The sequence below is a fragment of the Labeo rohita genome, chromosome 13 (assembly GCF_022985175.1).
Source record: "Labeo rohita strain BAU-BD-2019 chromosome 13, IGBB_LRoh.1.0, whole genome shotgun sequence".
NCBI lineage: Eukaryota > Metazoa > Chordata > Actinopteri > Cypriniformes > Cyprinidae > Labeo > Labeo rohita.
The window spans coordinates 8,289,400-8,307,781 of NC_066881.1; the positions used below are offsets into that span (position 1 = coordinate 8,289,400).

Genomic DNA, 18,382 nt, shown 5'->3' on the forward strand with positions numbered 1-18,382 from the left:
CAAAAGTACGAAGCCACTCATAACTCCTAAACCGTCAGTCGCAGGCTCAAGTGTCTTATGTCATTGGAATCCTTGGCCAATGCTGAACAAAACGCACTCGTGGCGAAATGTTCGGGTATTTTGCATTTTTTTAAAAAAACTGCTTTTGCGAACTAGTCTTAGGTTTTTTGCCCGAATGGAACCAAACCAGTGCAGAAAGATTCATTGGAGAGTGAATATCAATATTTATATATATATATATATATATATATAAAAAAGTTGAACTTTCGAATCACCGTCGCAAAGGGACGCCAAAACGTTTGAAAGGGGCAGGGCCACTTTTAGTAAAATACCTATAACACCTAAATGGAATGAGATATCTTCGCCAAACTCACAACACTTATGTAAGTGCTCAATCTGAGATCACAGGGGAAAAAATGTGGAGCTTGGCCACTTGGTGGCGCTATAAGAGGGGAGAAAACATAAAAATATCTGTAACTGCACAACCATTTGTCCTATCAACATGAAAATTATTGTGCACGGTCTTGGTCCGAAGTGCCACACGTGTTTACAAGGACATTTGCGTATCTCAAAAAACATGGCCGCCATTAGCCAACGAATTGTGAGCACCTGTTAGACAAGGTTAACAAAGGCTGATTGGAATGAAACTCTGTGGGCCTGTTCGACTCATGACCCCAAAGGTCTGAGAGAAATGTGAAAGAAATCTGCCACTGGTGGGCGATATTGCATTTTTCAAGGGCGTAAACGATTGTACGTCGCATGGTTTTTCACACATGCATACAATATTCATATCATACAATACAGCTCCTCATTCCAGACAGCCACTGCTGTCAATCGAATCGTTTGTTAAATGATTGAGAAGATGGGAAAAAAAAAACTACTTCTGCGAAGGTTTTTCACTCAATCTGGAAAAATCACTGCAGTACAATTCTCTGGACTCTCTAGGTCAATAATTATCAAAACATGCTGAAATTTACCCTTTGGGAAGCTATAATGGGGTCGTTTAGAAAATAGGCCTGTCCAAATTTACCCAAAATTTACCCAAAAGCCTAAAGGAAAACTCCATGAAGGAGTTAAGGAAAATTTCACGAAATGTGCTGTGCACATGCCACAGGCCATTCTAAACAAGCATGCAAAGTTTCAAGGGGTATTTCTATGGTAGGGTGACCAGACGTGCCACTTCCCAGGGACACGTGTCCCAGAGAACTGGCACGTCTAGTCACCCTATTCCATGGTAAATTACCTGGATATGCCAAAAATGCTTTATAATCATTGATTTAGATGCTAAATAATATGTGATGTCTTTTTCCATATATGCTGAAATGCCTTAAGTGCTTGAACCTCTGTAATTGCTGCTTGCAGCTATATTTCCGATTGTATTCGTCTGAAAGAAGAAATTCATATACACCTAGGATGAGTAAATCACCCTAATAATTTGCATTTTTTGGTGAACTATCCCTTTAAGGACTGATTTTGTTTCCCGTCAGCAGTGTGACTATAGTTTGGTTTGTAATAAAGGCCGGTTGTCTTGTGTTCAGGTGATGCTTGCAGAGTTAAGAGGCACTGATGAGGTTTATGCGGTGAAAGTGTTGAAGAAAGATGTCATCCTGCAGGACGATGATGTGGACTGCACTATGACTGAGAAACGCATTTTAGCGCTGGCCAGAAAACACCCGTACCTGACCCAACTTTACTGCTGCTTTCAGACGAAGGTAAGAGACAGCTTTTCTGCTCTAGTGTCAGTTCCTTATTACAAAGTCTAAAATAACAAGCAGAATGCACAACGAACCAGTTAGTCACTACCTAGCAAAATATTTTGCTTATTTAAAAATGATGTTTTGCAGACTGCCACTAGATGGAGCCGTAATATTACATGCTGTCAAGTATTCAGAAAGCAACTCTTGATTGTAGCTTTGATGCTCATTTGTCCCATTTTGGAGATATGACTGTTTAGCTCTTTATCTGAAAAGGGCAAGATTGTGGCTTGGGGAATAGTCACAAAAACAGATCAGGTCATCAAGGACGCATTTTAAACATTTAAGCTTATTTTTTATTTTATTTGGATAACCAGATTTACAGCTGACAAGACTTTTAACTAAAATAAAACCCAGCCATAAAAACAGAAAAAGGTTCCTATACTGAAATGAGAACAATATAATAAACCTAAACTAAACTGCTAAAAGTTGCTGCTCTAATTTCATGCCTTGAAACTAGATATGAAAAAAAAAAAAAAAAAAAAAAAATATTTATTAATGCACTTCTGTTTCTTTTTATTATTAGAGGAACTATAAAAGGCACTTCAACATACTTGCACTTTGTTTTTCTTAAATTCCCTAAAATAGCTGAACTGAAACACTAAACATAGGAACACTAAATGGAAAACATTTATATATATCATTAAAAATGTCAAACAACAATTAAAAAAAAAAAAAAAAGTTTGGATAGTCAGGTTTCCAGCTAACAAGGCTTTTAAATAAAATGAAAACCAGCCATAAAAACAATAGGTTCTCATACTGAAATGAGAATAATACAATAAACCTAAAATAAACATTTAGGGTTGCTGCAATAATTTTGCCTTAAAAATGAAATAAAATATTGATAAAATGAATACATATTTGTGTACTTTCATTTCTTGTTATCAGTAGATCTATAAAAAGCCCCCTAACCTACATGTACATTTACTTAAATTACCTAAAATGAATAAGTGCAAATATACAAAATAAAAATTTTAATGTAATCATGAAAAATGTCAAACAACAATTAAATAAATATAATTATAATTATTTTACCAAATAATACCAGACTAACTAAAAAGCTATTATATTAGTTTATATTTTAAAAATAATTTAATAATATACATTTTTAACAATAATATTTTTTATTCAATAATAATAATAATAAAAATAATAATAATAATAATAATAATAATTATTATTATTATTATTATTATTATTATTATTATTATTATTATTATTATTGTAACCCTTAATGTAACCCTTTTTTAAAAAAAAAAAAAAAAAAAAAAAGTCTAATTAAATAAACAAACATACAGGTATGAAGGTAATAAAGCCAAAAAGACTAAATGGCTATAATATAATATCTATAATAATAATTAATATGATTATTAATATAATATATTATTTTTATACCATAAAAATTATTATTAAATTAAATATATAATATAATGATGTAATCCTTTTTTACAAATAATTAATTTACCAAATAAAACCAGACTAACTAAATAAAAAATATACAGATATTATTAATTAGATTTAATGTTAAAAACTTTTACATTAATACTATTTTATTATTATTATTTTATATAAATATTTGTAAATTTATATTAATATTACTTTTATAATTATAAAAATATTAATTGTTATTATTTTTATTTATTTTTTATTTATAATTTTATAATAATAATTTTTATTATTGTTGTTATTTTATTGTCATTATTATTTAATATTTTATTATTATTATTTTATATAATATTATTTTTATCATTTAGATTAATTAATATTAATATTAATGTTATTAGTTTTCATACTTTTACAGTAATATAATTTTTATTGTTATTGTTATTATTTATTATTATTACTATTATTGCTATTATTATTATTATTATTTTACAACATTACTGTTATAATTGCATAATAATATTATTTTATAATGACTTATTATAATTTAATATAATAATAATAATTATTATTATTATTATTATTATTATTACCCTTATTGTAACCCTTTTACCCTTAAAAATCAAGTGATGTAGTTTTACTGAATATAGTAGAAGAATGTTATGTCTGTCTTTTTAAAGCTGGGCTCTATTTACAGATTTTAAATTAATTTTCAGGTTCATGAACATTTGTATATTGACAATACATTTATACAGTTGTTATCAGCTATTAAATAATTCTCTGTTTCTCTTTGTGAATGTATTCCGTATACAATGATGATTATCCAGTTATGGTGATTTATTGATCAAAATGTGTGTGAACCAATTTCCTAAGACACATAAGTCTCATCCAGTTAAATATCACTGGTGGTAAATGCTTTATGTATTGCAGTGACTCCTCATAATTCTAAATGTTCGTATTTATTTTGCAAACTGCTACTGGATGCAGCTGATCACATACACACACACACAAACGCTTGGTCACACAGAAGGCCAAGCACCTGTTTGAAGGGAACATTTCTTTTATGGTCTATAATAAGCCCACATCAGATAAACCCGTCCGCATTAGGTCACGTTCAGTCTCTTTCGGTCTGCTGGTGTGATAATTGTTTTAGATAGAGCCGACTGTTTGAGAATCGCGGCCAGGCCTAAACTCACATGAACATCGTGTTTATTTTCCTCCACTAAAACCTGGAGTCAGCCATCATGACGGCATCCTCCACTCCTCTAATTTATTTACTTCTGCAGTTTCCCCAAACAAGCAAAAAGAACATTGTGTCCTTTACTGCGAACACGAGTGGGAGGAGGCGGGGAAGAGGAGGGGAACGAGCGCGGGCAGGAGGAAAAGGCCGAGTGTAGGATGAAAGAAGGTAGAAAGGGTGGAGAAGGACAAGATGACCTTCGAAAGCCCTTAAAGACCCTAGTCGTGATGAGCTCTAACTCAAAGTGACATTGAGGACGGTCACCGCTGTTTAATCGCTTCGGCTGTATTTATAGGGCGAGTAGTGCCGTGACAGAAAATGATGGGGGAATGAGATCGGGAAATGCATGTTCTGGATTCGTTTTAATATGTGGAACCGCTAGACCACTATTAAAGCCTGTTCACACCAAAGATGATAACGATAAAGATATTGTTCTAAAAATCGTTATCAGTAGTAAAGAATAGCAGTGTCCACAGCTATAACGAAAAATACACAGAGAAACGATATCGTCACAAACCAAAATCACAAGTTGTGTTTGCTTCTGTTTGTTAGTTAATGCACTGTGAACTAACAAGAACAAACAATGAGCGACTGTATATTTATCATCTAACATTTACAAAGATTAATAAAAAAATATATATATATATTTAAAAATGTATTGTTCACTCATGTTAGTTCATACATTAACTAATGTTAACAAATGACACCTTATTGTACAGTGTTACTGTTATCTTGGTGTGAACGGGCCTTTACAGGTTTATTGGAGTTAACTAAGACTAAAACTGAAGATAAAATTAAAACCATTTAAAACCATTTGCATTACTTCTAAAATAAAAAAAAAAAAAATGAATGAATGATTCAATAATTTCTATTTCAGCCGTTTATTATTTTAATTTAGTTTAACTTGATGTATTTAAGTAAAACTGAAACTGAAATAAAAAATAATAAAAACTATATAGACACATAAAAAAGTATTAAAAATGACAAAAACACAGCAGAATTACTAAAAGTTTAACTAAATTGATGAATACGGAAAATATAAAAATAAAACTAATTTAAAATGTTAATAAAAACTATAATAGTATGTCAGTGATACTAAAATAAACACACACACACTACTGATATATCATTGGACTGACAAATGCCAATAATAACTAGATAAAAAAAAAAAAAAAGTTTGTCAAGACAAACTTTAAGTTGGCTTGAGAAAGCCGGACCAGAAGATTGCTAGCATGATTAGCAAGTTGCTAGCATGTTTCCTGCATGATTAGCAGGTTGCTAGCAGGTTTCTAACGTGATTAGCAGGTTGCTAGCACGTTTCTAGAATGATTAGCAAGTTGCTAACATGTTTCTAGCATGATTAGCAGGTTGCTAGAACGTTTCTAGCGTGATTAGCAAGTTGCTAGCACGTTTCTAGAATGATTAGCAAGTTGCTAGCATGTTTCTAGCATTATTAGCAGTTTGCTAGCACATTTCTAGCATGTTTAACAAGTTGCTAGCATGTTTCTAGCATGATTAGCAAGATGCTAGCACCTTTCTCAAATAATTAACAAGTTGCTAGCATGTTTCTAGCACGATTAGCAAGTTGCTAGCACGTTTCTAGAATGATTAACAAGTTGCTAGCATGTTTCTAGCATGATTAGCAGGTTGCTAGCACGTTTCTAGCATGATTAGCAAGTTGCTAGCATGTTTCTAGCATGATTAGCAAGTTGCTAGCACGTTTGTAGCATGATTAGCAGGTTTCTAGCACGTTTCTAGAATGATTAACAAGTTGCTAGCATGTTTCTAGTATGATTAGCAGGTTGCTAGCACGATTCTAGTGTGATTAGCAAGTTGCTAGCATGTTTCTAGCATGATTAGCAAGTTGCTAGAATGTTTGTAGCATGATTAGCAGGTTGGTAGCATGTTTCTAGCATGATTAGCAAGTTGCTAGAATGTTTGTAGCATGATTAGCAGGTTGCTAGCACGTTTCTAGCATGATTAGCAAGTTGCTAGCATGTTTCTAGCATGATTAGCAAGTTGCTAGCACGTTTGTAGCATGATTAGCAGGTTTCTAGCACGTTTCTAGAATGATTAACAAGTTGCTAGCATGTTTCTAGTATGATTAGCAGGTTGCTAGCACGATTCTAGTGTGATTAGCAAGTTGCTAGCATGTTTCTAGCATGATTAGCAAGTTGCTAGAATGTTTGTAGCATGATTAGCAGGTTGGTAGCATGTTTCTAGCATGATTAGCAAGTTGCTAGAATGTTTGTAGCATGATTAGCAGGTTGGTAGCACGTTTCTAGCACGATTAGCAAATTTGCTAGCATGTTTCTAGCATGATTGTAGTATGATTAGCATTAGACTACTGATATATCATTGGACTGACAAATGGCAATAATAACTAGATAAAAAAGTTTGTCAAGACAAATTTTAAGTTGGCTTAAGAAAACCGGACCACAAAGTTGCTAGCATGATTAACAAGTTGCTAGCATGTTTCTAGCATGATTAGCAGGTTGCTAGCACGTTTCTAGAATGATAAGTAAGTTGCTAGCATGTTTCTAGCATGATTAACAAGTTGCTAGCATGTTTCTAGCATGATTAGCAGGTTACTAGCACATTTCTAGAATGATTAGTAAGTTGCTAGCATGTTTCTAGCATGATTAACAAGTTGCTAGCATGTTTCTAGCATGATTAGAAGGTTGCTAGCACGTTTCTAGTGTGATTAGCAAGTTGCTAGCATGTTTCTAGCATGATTAGCAGGTGGTAACATGTTTCTAACATGATTGTAGTATGATTAGCAAGTGGCTAGGATGTTTCTGGCATGATTAGTAAGTTGCTAGGATGTTTCTAGCATGATTAGCAGGTTGGTAGCATGTTTCTAGCATGATTAAGTTACTAGTATGTTGCGAGCATGTTTCTAGCATGATTCTAGTATGATTACCATGTTGCTAGCACGTTTCTAGCATGATTAGCAAGTTATTAGCATGATTCTAGTTGCTAGACTTGGCTAGATAAATAAATAGATTAGAAATATTAGAATGGAAGTTTGAATTGATTAGAAATAGTGCATAGAGTCTTGATTTAGTCTCAAGGGATTCTGGGAGTTTAAGTTTTGAACATTCCGTCAATGTAAGTCTATGGGATTTTTATGATTTTTAATCTTTAATTTTATGAAAACTATAGGTCGGATCGGTTAGAAAAGATACGGCAACCCGAGTCGGATCAGTCTGAAGATATGGGCTGAGTTTGGTGGTTCTAGCGTGAAAGCTCTAGGAGGAGAAGTGTTCTGAAATTTGGCTAAGAAGAATAATAATAAAAAGGCTTTCTCAAGCCAACCTAATAAACCAGGGCTAGTTGCTACACTTTTTACTCTAGTAAATATCTCTCAGGTTAGTTGGCTTATTTTTTAAAAGTCCAACACATATATTTTAATGACGCGGCTTTAAACACTTCAACATTTCTACCTTTATTGCATTTTTTATCTCAGTTTTGACTTTTCCCCCCACAATTGTGCATTTACATCTCACAGTTTAGATTTTTTTCTTCTTGGAATTGTAAGATATAAAGTCGCAATTGCGAGTTATAAAGTCAGAACTGCAAGACATGAACATACACTGTCCTCCAAAAGTTTGAAACACCCCTGGCAAAGTGTGGTTTTGGACAATATCAGCATAAATCCTTAGCATTTTTTGGTGCAAATACATTAAAGTAACTTGACATTATCATTGAAGACCAGCAATAATTTTCATTTTGATTACATAATAATGGCAATATATACATGTCAAAGTCAGACATGCCCCTTTGCCAGCTGTGATGCCTGGTTACTGCTTTAAACTTGGCCCAGGTTTTTAAAAGATTTTTGGGTCAGCACACCTTAATAGCTTCAACAGTTGATTGCCAATTAAGTTTAGAATACAATGAATTTAGGCCCAGATTACACAAAGCTGTAATAGCTGATAATGGTGGATATTTTGATGAGTCGGAAATTTGTATAAACTGTTTATGCAATAAAATATGTTTTCGTAGTTTGTGTTGTCCCTTATCAGTGCAAAATTATCACAAATTAAAAAGGATTCAGTTGTAAATTCTGAGAAATAAAGTCAGCATTGCAAGAAAAAAAAATCAAAATTGCAACATATAAACTCGCAATTGCAAGAAAAAGTCAGAATTGCATGTTTTTATCTCACAATTCTGACTTTTTTCTCAGAGTTATGTGATGTCTTGATGTCTATATCTTGCAATTCTGACTTAACTTGCAATTGCAAGTTTATATCATGCAATTCTAAGAAAAAAGTCTTTGCATGCTGATATTTGCTTCATATTATATTATTTTAATTTACTAATATAATCAAAAACACTGGTATGTAGTAGGGCTGCACAATATTGGAAAAAACTCACATTGCGATATTTTGTTTTTCTGCGATATATATTGTGATATGAAAAAAAACATTTGATGACTTGAATAGCTCTATTTGGGAAAAAAATCAGTGATTGAGGTGATTTTATAGGAGAAGCATAGAAAATAAACAAATTACAAACATAGATAAATATAATAAAGCTACAAATGAAATAAACAGTGCTTTATATTTTTTCCGGTAAGTCTAACAGTATTAAAGGACAGAAATTTAATAATCAAATCTAAAATAAAACTGCATAGTATTCACTGTATAAATTAAATCTAATAAATCTGTGTTAAAGCCACAAAAGAGATTTTTTTTTATGTGTTTTGTTGTTTGATTAACAGTCACGATTATACTGTTACACATCCATTTTCTTTCTCAGTTGTTTACCTTCACCTAAGCCATAAGCAACTGTATTTACGAGGAAACTCGCAGAGACGTGCATTTTGACATAGTTTTGCACGTATGTGTCATTTCAGGCACAAATAGATGCGGAAGTGAACAGAATTCAGTGTTCACGTGCATTTGTGTGGCTCACTGTGTCTACACTGGTCAATTCTGATTTTTGTTCTCGGAATTGTGAGATATAGACTCGCAACTGCGAGTTAAAAAGTCAGAACTGCAAGACAAAAACTTGCAATTCTGAGAAATAAAGTCAGCATTGCAGGAAAAAAATCTAAATTGCAAAATATAAACTCGCATTCTGACTTTTCAGAATTGTATGATGTAAAATCACAATTGCAACTGAGATAAAATCTTGCAAATCTGACTTTTTTTCTTTATTAAACCCTTGGGCATCAATAAAAAAAAGTTACACATAGGTCCACAGTAGTCAAAAATGTCCATGACAAAAAACTGTCATAAACATTTGAAACTTGGGAGCACAGACCTAAGTTGGTCTCATTAAGTTTATGAAAATGCTTTTATATAAGGCATATTTTATGAAACATGTTGAACTCTAAACCTGCTAGAAAATCAAAAATCTAAGTCTAAATCTAATCCATAAATCTAAGTTGTTTGGTCTCATTTTAAAGAAGACCCAAGTAAAAAAAAAGTTATAGAGGTTTAAGTTTATGAAAATGCTTTATGAACAATATTTTATATAAAATATGTATTTTATGAAATATGTTGAACTCTAAACCTGCTAGAAAATAAAGCCATAAATCTAAACAAGTTGTGTTCCAAATTTAAGGTTGATATCTCAAAAAATGAGCTTTCAGGAAGATTTTGTTTATACGCAGTACCAAATTTTCCCCATTAGAGGCCAGCAAAACTCCGCTGGTGCACACAGTGGTTGGATTTGTGGTTTGCAGTAGTGTTTTCTCTCTCAAATATTACAAGAACGCACACGCACACACACTATTTTTTTTTTATGACACACATACAAACACACCCACACAATTATAGCTGCATTATTTATCCAATTTGCTCTATAATTTGCAGAAGCAGAAAACGGGAATAAAGCGAGCATTTGCTTTATTGGCCAAACCTGAAAAAACCATCTGGTAAAAAAATGGTACAGTTTTTAATTTTGAAGCCTTGCCAACAGAATAAAAGTCTATTAACAAAAATAGCATTGAAAAATAGCATTACAGTTGAATGGCACTGCAATTAAAAATAGCAGTTTAATGAGGGACATTTTTGTCCAAAATGCAGCTGGCAATAACACGGGCGAAATGATCACAAAAAACAAGACTGAAAAGGACAAAAATGTCCAAAATGTTGCACAAGGGTTAAGTTTATATCATGCAATTCTAAGAAGAAAAAGTCTTTGCATGCTGATATTTGCTATAGTATTATTTTAATTCATTAATATAATCAAAAACACACTGGTATGTAGAGCAAGTACTTTCACCATTAACTGCAATTTGTTATTCTTCTAATCATTTACGTATAGGAGGATATGCTTTTAATGTTCTTACATATAGCAGCAAAACAATATATGACCATTGCATCAGACACATCAGAACACTGTATAAATGCTGTTGTTTTCAAATTTCTATTTATTAATTAATGTATCCTGAGGGGAAACAGTATCAATTTCCTTTAAAATATAAAGCAGCACAACTGTTTTCAACATTGATAATAATTAGAAATGTTGTTTGAGAAGCAAAGCAGCATATTAGAATGGTTTCTGATGGATCATGTGATAAAGTAGAAAACAGTATGTAAAACTAAAATGTGATATCTAGAATAAAACATTGAAATTAATGTACTGAACAAGAAGATAAAAAAACAACTTAAATTGTGTTTTTGGTCCGATCCATGCAGGGAATGTAGTCTTGCTTAGAAAAAATATAGTAATTCACATTTATATCTGTAATATTTTGAAGTGAAGTTTGTTTTGGAGGGATTTGTTTATGTGTTTATTTTGTACCAGAAGAAGGTGATTGCCATTAGCCTTACATAATGTGGTTCTGATGCTTATCAGGCCTGATGTGTATTCCATATGCTGTTTGTTTTCTTTTCTACTCTCTCTCTCTCTCTCACACACACACACACATACACACACACTTCTTGGTTGGGCCCACTTGGACCAAATATTTTGCATTACACCATTTTGCATATGACATATAATGACTAATGCAGCAACATCTGATGCTGCATTATAGTATGTTAAATATGAGGAAATTCTCTGATACATATGAGGAAAATTCACCTGAGATACAAAATCTAAGTCAGAAATTTGAGATAGTTTTGTTCAGAAGTGTACATTTATAGACCTAATGATTGCAGATTAGGTACAGATTTGATTTATCGCAGATTTGGTTTTGGACACAGATTACACACATGCGGTCTACAGCGTTTTATGTTTAATCAGATCTTGAACTGAATGAATGCAGGTGTGTGTTCCTTTCTTTTTTCTTTCATTTTTTTTTTTTTCTTGTTTTCTCTCATCAGCTCTTTGTTGCCTCACACGTAGCATGGCAGGCTGACCTCTTGTTGACATGCTCCGTTTCTCGCTCCATTTCATGTTCCCTCAATGCCTAATTTGCCATCAGGCACTGCTGAGGACGCCTTTGCCCGGACTTGCTCTGCCCCTCACCCTCAGAAACAGCCTCAGCATCAGCAAAGCCGAGGTCCTGCGCTGATCCCCACTTATGTAACCCTCTGGTAGACTTTCCCCATAGATACTCTTTAACTCATCGCTTACAGTGCTCTATAAATATTTGGTGTATATCGAACATGAGAAAAGAGTGCAAAAAAAATGTAACCATAACTAATAATAAAGCAAGTTTAATACTCTAGCATATTTAATTCACAGTGCTTTGCATAAGCATTATACGCTACCATTTAAAAGTTTTGGGTCTGTAAAATCGTTACCAAAAATACAGTAAAAACACTTATATTGTGAAATATTATTACAATTTAAAATACCTGTTTTCTATTGTAATATATTTTAAAATGTAATTTATTTCTGTGATACAAAGCTGAATTTTCAGCATCATTATTTCAGTCTTTAATGTCACATGATTCATCATTCTATTATGCTAATTTGGAATTATTTGAGATATAAAGATTTATATAGATCTACATATAAAGATTATTTTGTAGAATTATAAATGTTTTTACTGACAATTTTGATAAATATATTGCATCCTTGATGAATAAAACTTTTAAATAAAAAACCTTACTGACTTAAAATTGTTGAACAATAGTGTACATTTAGTTTAGTCAGTTTACTTTAGTTCATAGTATGATAAACATGTTGCCAACATAATTAACAAGTTAGTATGTTGCTAGCATGTTTCTAGCATAATTATCTTGTTGATAGTATGTTAGCATGATTAGCATGTTAATAATATGTTTCTAGCATGATTGGCATGTTGCAAGCATGCTTAGCATGTTACTAGCATTTTAATAGTATTTTTTTGCAAGTTGCTAGCATGTTGCTAACATGTTTCTAGCATCACTAGCATGTTGCTAGCATGTTTTAACATGATACACATATTACTAGCATCATTCTAGCATGAATTCTATGTTGCTAACATAAGTTACTAGTATGTTGCTAGCATTTTTTATTATTGTTATTATTATTTATATTATTATTGCATGATTAACATGTAGGTAGCATGTTATAAACATGTTTTTGGCATGATTATCATGTTACTACCATGATTCTAACATGATAAGCATGTTACTAGCATGATTCTAGCAAGAATAGAATGTTGCTAGCATGTTTTTAGCATGATTAGCATGTAGGTAGCATGTTTTAACATAATTAACATGTTGCTAGCATGTTGTTAGCATAATTAGCATGTTGCTAGCATGTTTTAACATGATTAGAATGTTACTAGCATGATTCTCGCATGATTATCGTGTTGTTAACATGTCGCTAGCATGATTAGCAAGTTAGTAACATGTTTATAGTATGTTTACCATGTTGTTAGCATGTTTCTACCATGTTGTTTTAGCATGATTAGCATGTTAATAGCATGTTTTAGCAACATTGGCATTATAGCTTGTTTAACATGCTGCTAGAATGTTACTAGCATGATTATTATGTTGTTAGCATGTTTATATGATAATTAGCAAGTTACTAGCATGTTTTTAGCATGATTAGCATGTTGCTAGCATATTGCTAACAAAACAATTAACTAGTAACAAGTAATTAACATGTTTATATGATAATTAGCAAGTTACTAGCATGTTTTTAGCATGATTAACATGTTACCCTGGTGAAAAAGGGTAGGTTTTGATGCTGGTTTAAGCTGGTCCTTGACCAGCAACATGACCAGCAAAAACCAGCAAAAGACCAGCTTAAACCAGCATCAAAACATACCTACCAGCATATGCTGTTTTCTTCACCAGGGTACTAGCATGATTATAGCATGGTTACCATGTTGCTAGCACGATTTGCTAACATGTTTTAACATGATTTAACATATTGTTAACACGAATGAAAAAAAAGTCCAGCTAAAAACAGCTTAAACCACTTAAAACCTGCAGATTTAGTAAAAAGCCAGCAAAAAAAAGCTGATTTAGCAAAAGCCAGCTAAAAATCAGTTCAAAACCAGTTAAAACCAGCCAGTTTAGCAAAGCTAAGACTACCTGATTTAACAAAACCAGTTAACAACCAGCTAAAAAAACATTTGACACAAATTGATTTAGTAAAAAAAGAGCTAAAAAACAGCTAAAACTAGGCTGGTTGTGTAGTTTCAGCTGGTTTAAGCTGAAAATAGCTGGTTTAAGCAGGATACATTAAAGTTTCTTCAAAAAAGTTTTAAAAAGTGGTAGCAGCACTGAGGTCATGAGTTCATGAGTTTCAACGGAACACACTCACTAATAAACGAATACCATGAATGCAAGTCACCTTTTTGGATAAAGCTGGCAGCGACTGCATAAATGGTGTTTCAGAGGAGAAGCCTTATTTATAAAGTAAAGGCATGACATGAGCAGAAAGGTTGTTCATAAAATGTGCACTGCTAATGAACTAGAGTTTTATCATGATTTTCAGACGGCAATCAGCCTCAGGATCACAGTACAGCTCTTATCCACCTAATTACAGCTAAGCAATGTAAATAACATTATACAAGCAGCCATGGAGCGCATATGGAAACCTATGAAGCTGAAAAACGTCAGGCAGCGAGAGAGCGAGAGAAAAAAAAAATTCCAAGATTGTTTATATCTGAAATCATTTTTTCCCCTGCTTTTTTGGAAGTTGTTCTCAAAGTTCTTATGGACACTTGTTCCAATCTGGGTAGTTTATACTCCCACACTTAACTTCTTAACCGAGGTCGTGGAATGACATGTCTTCCTGTCTTTGGCTCATCTCTGCTCTTGGACAGCAGGTTGGAGCGTTCCCAGATGTCTTGGCCAGGATCCCTCACATTTATGTTCCTTAGTCGCTCCATTAATCGCAGTCAGATTGAGCCGTCCACTTTGTGACATCTGTAGGCAGCCGTACCTGCCAGAAGAAGACGCCAAATACACACAGTTCACACATATCACAGATGCATGCTTTGATTTACAGTCCTTAAAAAGACAGTTTGCCCAAAAATGAAAAATCTGTCGGTGTTTACTCACTCTCGTGTCATTCCAAGCCTGTATGAGTGTTAAACACAAAGGTTTTGTATAGGAAGACAAGCTATTGAAATACTATGTAAGCCAATGGCAACCATCAACTGTTTGTTTATATGCATTCTTCAGTGTATCTTTTTTTGTGCTCAACAGAGGAAAAAAACTCATACAGGTTCAGAACAAGTGGAGGGTGAATAAATGATGACAGAATTTTCATTTTTGACTGAACTGTCTCTTTAAGTCTCCATTTACAAGTGAGAAGTGACTCTGTTAATGGATCAAGTCCAGAATGTGTTTTCATTTCAGTGCCCTTAATGGAATATTCTTGAGTGATAAATGGATTTTGTGCATTTGATCTGATTTTTTTTCCCTTTCTCATAGTAATAAGGAGGAATTTATTGCTGAGGAATAGAATTAAATGTGCGACTGCAGCTTGTTTTCACAAGCAAAGAATTGTATTTATTTCGCAAACTGGACTGAATTCCTAGTTAATTACTTTTATATGTGAAAAGAGATCTGTTTTTGTTAAGTCGTCATTGGGGGCTTTACAAAGTGAAGAAAGAAGAGCATTAGTTTGCAGTGAATGTGTTTTGTATATGATGACAGATTTTGAATTTGTTTTGTTGTTGCAGTATGAGTGTACATAAAAAAAAAATACAGAGAGCAGGGTAAGATAGAGAAAGGTGCCAGTACTGTGCATTTTTTTTTAAATATTTAAGTTGTAACAGTAAATATGAGTTTCTTATATGAGTTATTTGAAACATTTGCTAATTTAGTTATAATAGCACAGAGGCCATTTTAAAGGGATAGTTCACCCAGAAATTAATATTCTGTGATTAATTACTCACCCTCATGTCATTCCAAAACTGTAAGACCTTTGTTCATCTTTGGAACACAAATTAAAGGAGAAGTCCACTTCCAAAACAAAGATTCACATATAATTTACTCACGCCCTTGTCATCCAAGATGTTCATGTCTTTCTTTGTTCAGTTGCAAAGAAATTATGTTTTTTTAGGAAAACATTTAAGCATTTTTCTCCATATAGTGGACTTCTATGGTGCCCTGATTTTGAACTTCCAAAATGTAGTTTAAATGCAGCTTCAGATGATCCCAAATGTGGTTGTAAATGATCCCAGGTTGGGATTGTTTACAACTGCATTTGGGATCCTTTGAAGCCGCATTTAAACTGCATTTTGGAAGTTCAAAATCGGGGCACCATATCAGTCCATTATATGGAGAAAAATCCTGAAATGTTCTTGAAAACATCTTGGATGACAAGGGGGTGAGTACATTATGTGTAAATCTTTATTTTGGAAGTGGACTTCTCCTTTAAGATATTATTGATGAAATCCGAGAGCTTTCTGACCCTGCACAGACAGCAATGCAACCGACACGTTCAAGGCCCAGAAAGGTAATAAGGACAATGATAAAATAGTACATGTGACATCAGTAGTTCAATCCTAATTTTATGAAGCTTTGAAAACCATTTTTTTGTGCACAAAGAAAACAAAAATAACTTTATTCAGTAATTTCTTCTGTGTCAGTCTCCATTAGGGCTGCAATGATTCCTCGATTCTATTTGAGTATTCTATTTGATTTTTAAAAATCCTCGATTGTATTTTCCCCGTGTCGAGTAATCTGCAAAATACCCGAAGTGGCACATTCCACATATTAAACCCATTTCAAATTTTAATAAAGCATAATGCTATTAAGAATTCACAAATGCTATGATTCAATTAAATAAATATATGTGCTGCAGGTTTAATATATGTGCTTTCATTATTTACATGCGTGTAGGTTATGTACTACATCTTAGAGCAGCTCACAGTAAACGCTGCTACACAAATTGTTATCATTTATATGTGTGGAGCATCTCAGACTCCCTCTTGGCATGTTGTTGTGAGTTTGGGTTTATTATAACTTTCATCTGGTAATGCAATGTGTGGTATTTCATCAGATTTGTAAGATAAATCGATTATAAACCTACAAAAACACAGGAGAATACATGACTATCTTTTTCAATATGCTAACTGTTTATTGCAATTTTGGAAATAAAAGTTTAAACCTTATTACAGTGGCTGTAGCTTTTCTATCATAAAGAAATGCCAAAATATTAAAGATTGAGTTGACATTTGAATTAAATGTTGTTGAATCAATATTAAACACAGATTAAATCGCACAGTAATGTGTAAAAAACAATCGTCAGGCCATTGGCATTAAAAAACTACTGTCAGGATTTACTAAAGAAATGCACTGGGAAATTTGTGATAAAAAGACACAGTTATTTTTGTGACTCACCTTATTGAATATGCATTTGTTGAGTTTCCCTAATGGAAGGAGAGTATTTAAATAAATCACAGAATGCGATTTACTAAGATTTGCACTCATCAATGTACTGGTATTTGTGGCATTATTTAACACCCCCCCAAAAAAAGGACCTTGCGCTGTTCTTGTTAGATTGCGCCGGTCGTTATGGAAATGTTGCGTTTGTGTTCTTTAATGTGCAGCTTGTCAGAATCGTCCCCAACACTTTCTGGAATCACACAATGAGTTATGGTTAATACATCAATGCTCCTAATTTCTGTTAATAAAAGTTTTGTCGCAATTACATTAGACATATTGAAGGAAATGTCTTAGTAAAAATACCTACTGTGTTTATAGGTATCATTAAATTTTGTGTTGGACTATGGGGAAGCCTTCGAAAAAAATGGTTTTAAAACATACTGCTTTAAAATCAACCTCAAAGAAATCTACAACCTTTTTCCTTTGGATTATTGTGAATTTTGCTTATCAGCTATTACAGGAAAGTGCCTCACTTTAATCCTGTCAGACACAAAGCAGGGCACCACAACAGGAAAAAGACATTTCCTCAAGCATGTGTGTAAAGAAAAGGCAGCATTTTACCTCCTGCTGTGGGTTCAAGTTTGTAGTGTATGTGCATCTACTTGCATGCTCTTTATTTAGGTCCTGCAGTGTAATTCCTCCAGATAATAGAAAGGCAGATGGTCAACTTTCAATGAATTCTATTGTTTATTTTAGCAGAAACTATAATTCCATGACTTCTTGTCATAACAAATCATGCCCAGCTCATGTTTAGCTGCATTTACAGTACGCTAGGTGTATAAATATCCCTTTGTTTTCATATTTGTGAAGTATCAGGTTGCATCCATGTAAGACACCAGAATACCACAAGCCGTTATCAGGTGCTCGCAAAGCCCTGTTTACCCAGCTTCGTGTTTTTCATCACCCTCTGCTACACTGAGCTTAATAAGCTTTTTTCTGTATGTATAAACATTCCTCACAGAACTGAGTGTTCTCAGACACAGCGTTTTATATAAAACAGCGACTTGCTCAAACCTGAAAAAGCATCCGAATGGGCCAGTTAAGAACATTGTGATGGACAGAGAGAGAGAGAGAGTGCAACACGGCTCCTGCATGTAAGCTGTGTAAAGAGCGTGTTGTTCTGAGAGAGACATTCCTGCTGTAATGACAAGCATCATGAAATGAAGAGTGACAGCATCTTGGCCAGAGGAGTGTGTGTTAAGAGTTACTGGTAGCAGTGAGTGTTGATTTACTACTTCACATGAGTTCACTGCTTCTCT

The 18,382-nt window shown here is 33.4% G+C and overlaps 1 protein-coding gene across 2 annotated transcripts in view; it reads left to right on the forward strand.

Annotated features, from left to right (window-relative positions):
• Nucleotides 1-18,382, forward strand: part of prkceb (protein kinase C, epsilon b) — a 126,218-nt gene that overhangs the window by 74,000 nt on the left and 33,836 nt on the right. For both annotated transcript variants that reach the window (XM_051125430.1, XM_051125431.1), the window contains one exon: nucleotides 1,539-1,712. In XM_051125430.1, coding sequence (XP_050981387.1) covers nucleotides 1,539-1,712 — 174 coding nt within the window. The remainder of the gene's footprint in view (nucleotides 1-1,538; nucleotides 1,713-18,382) is intronic.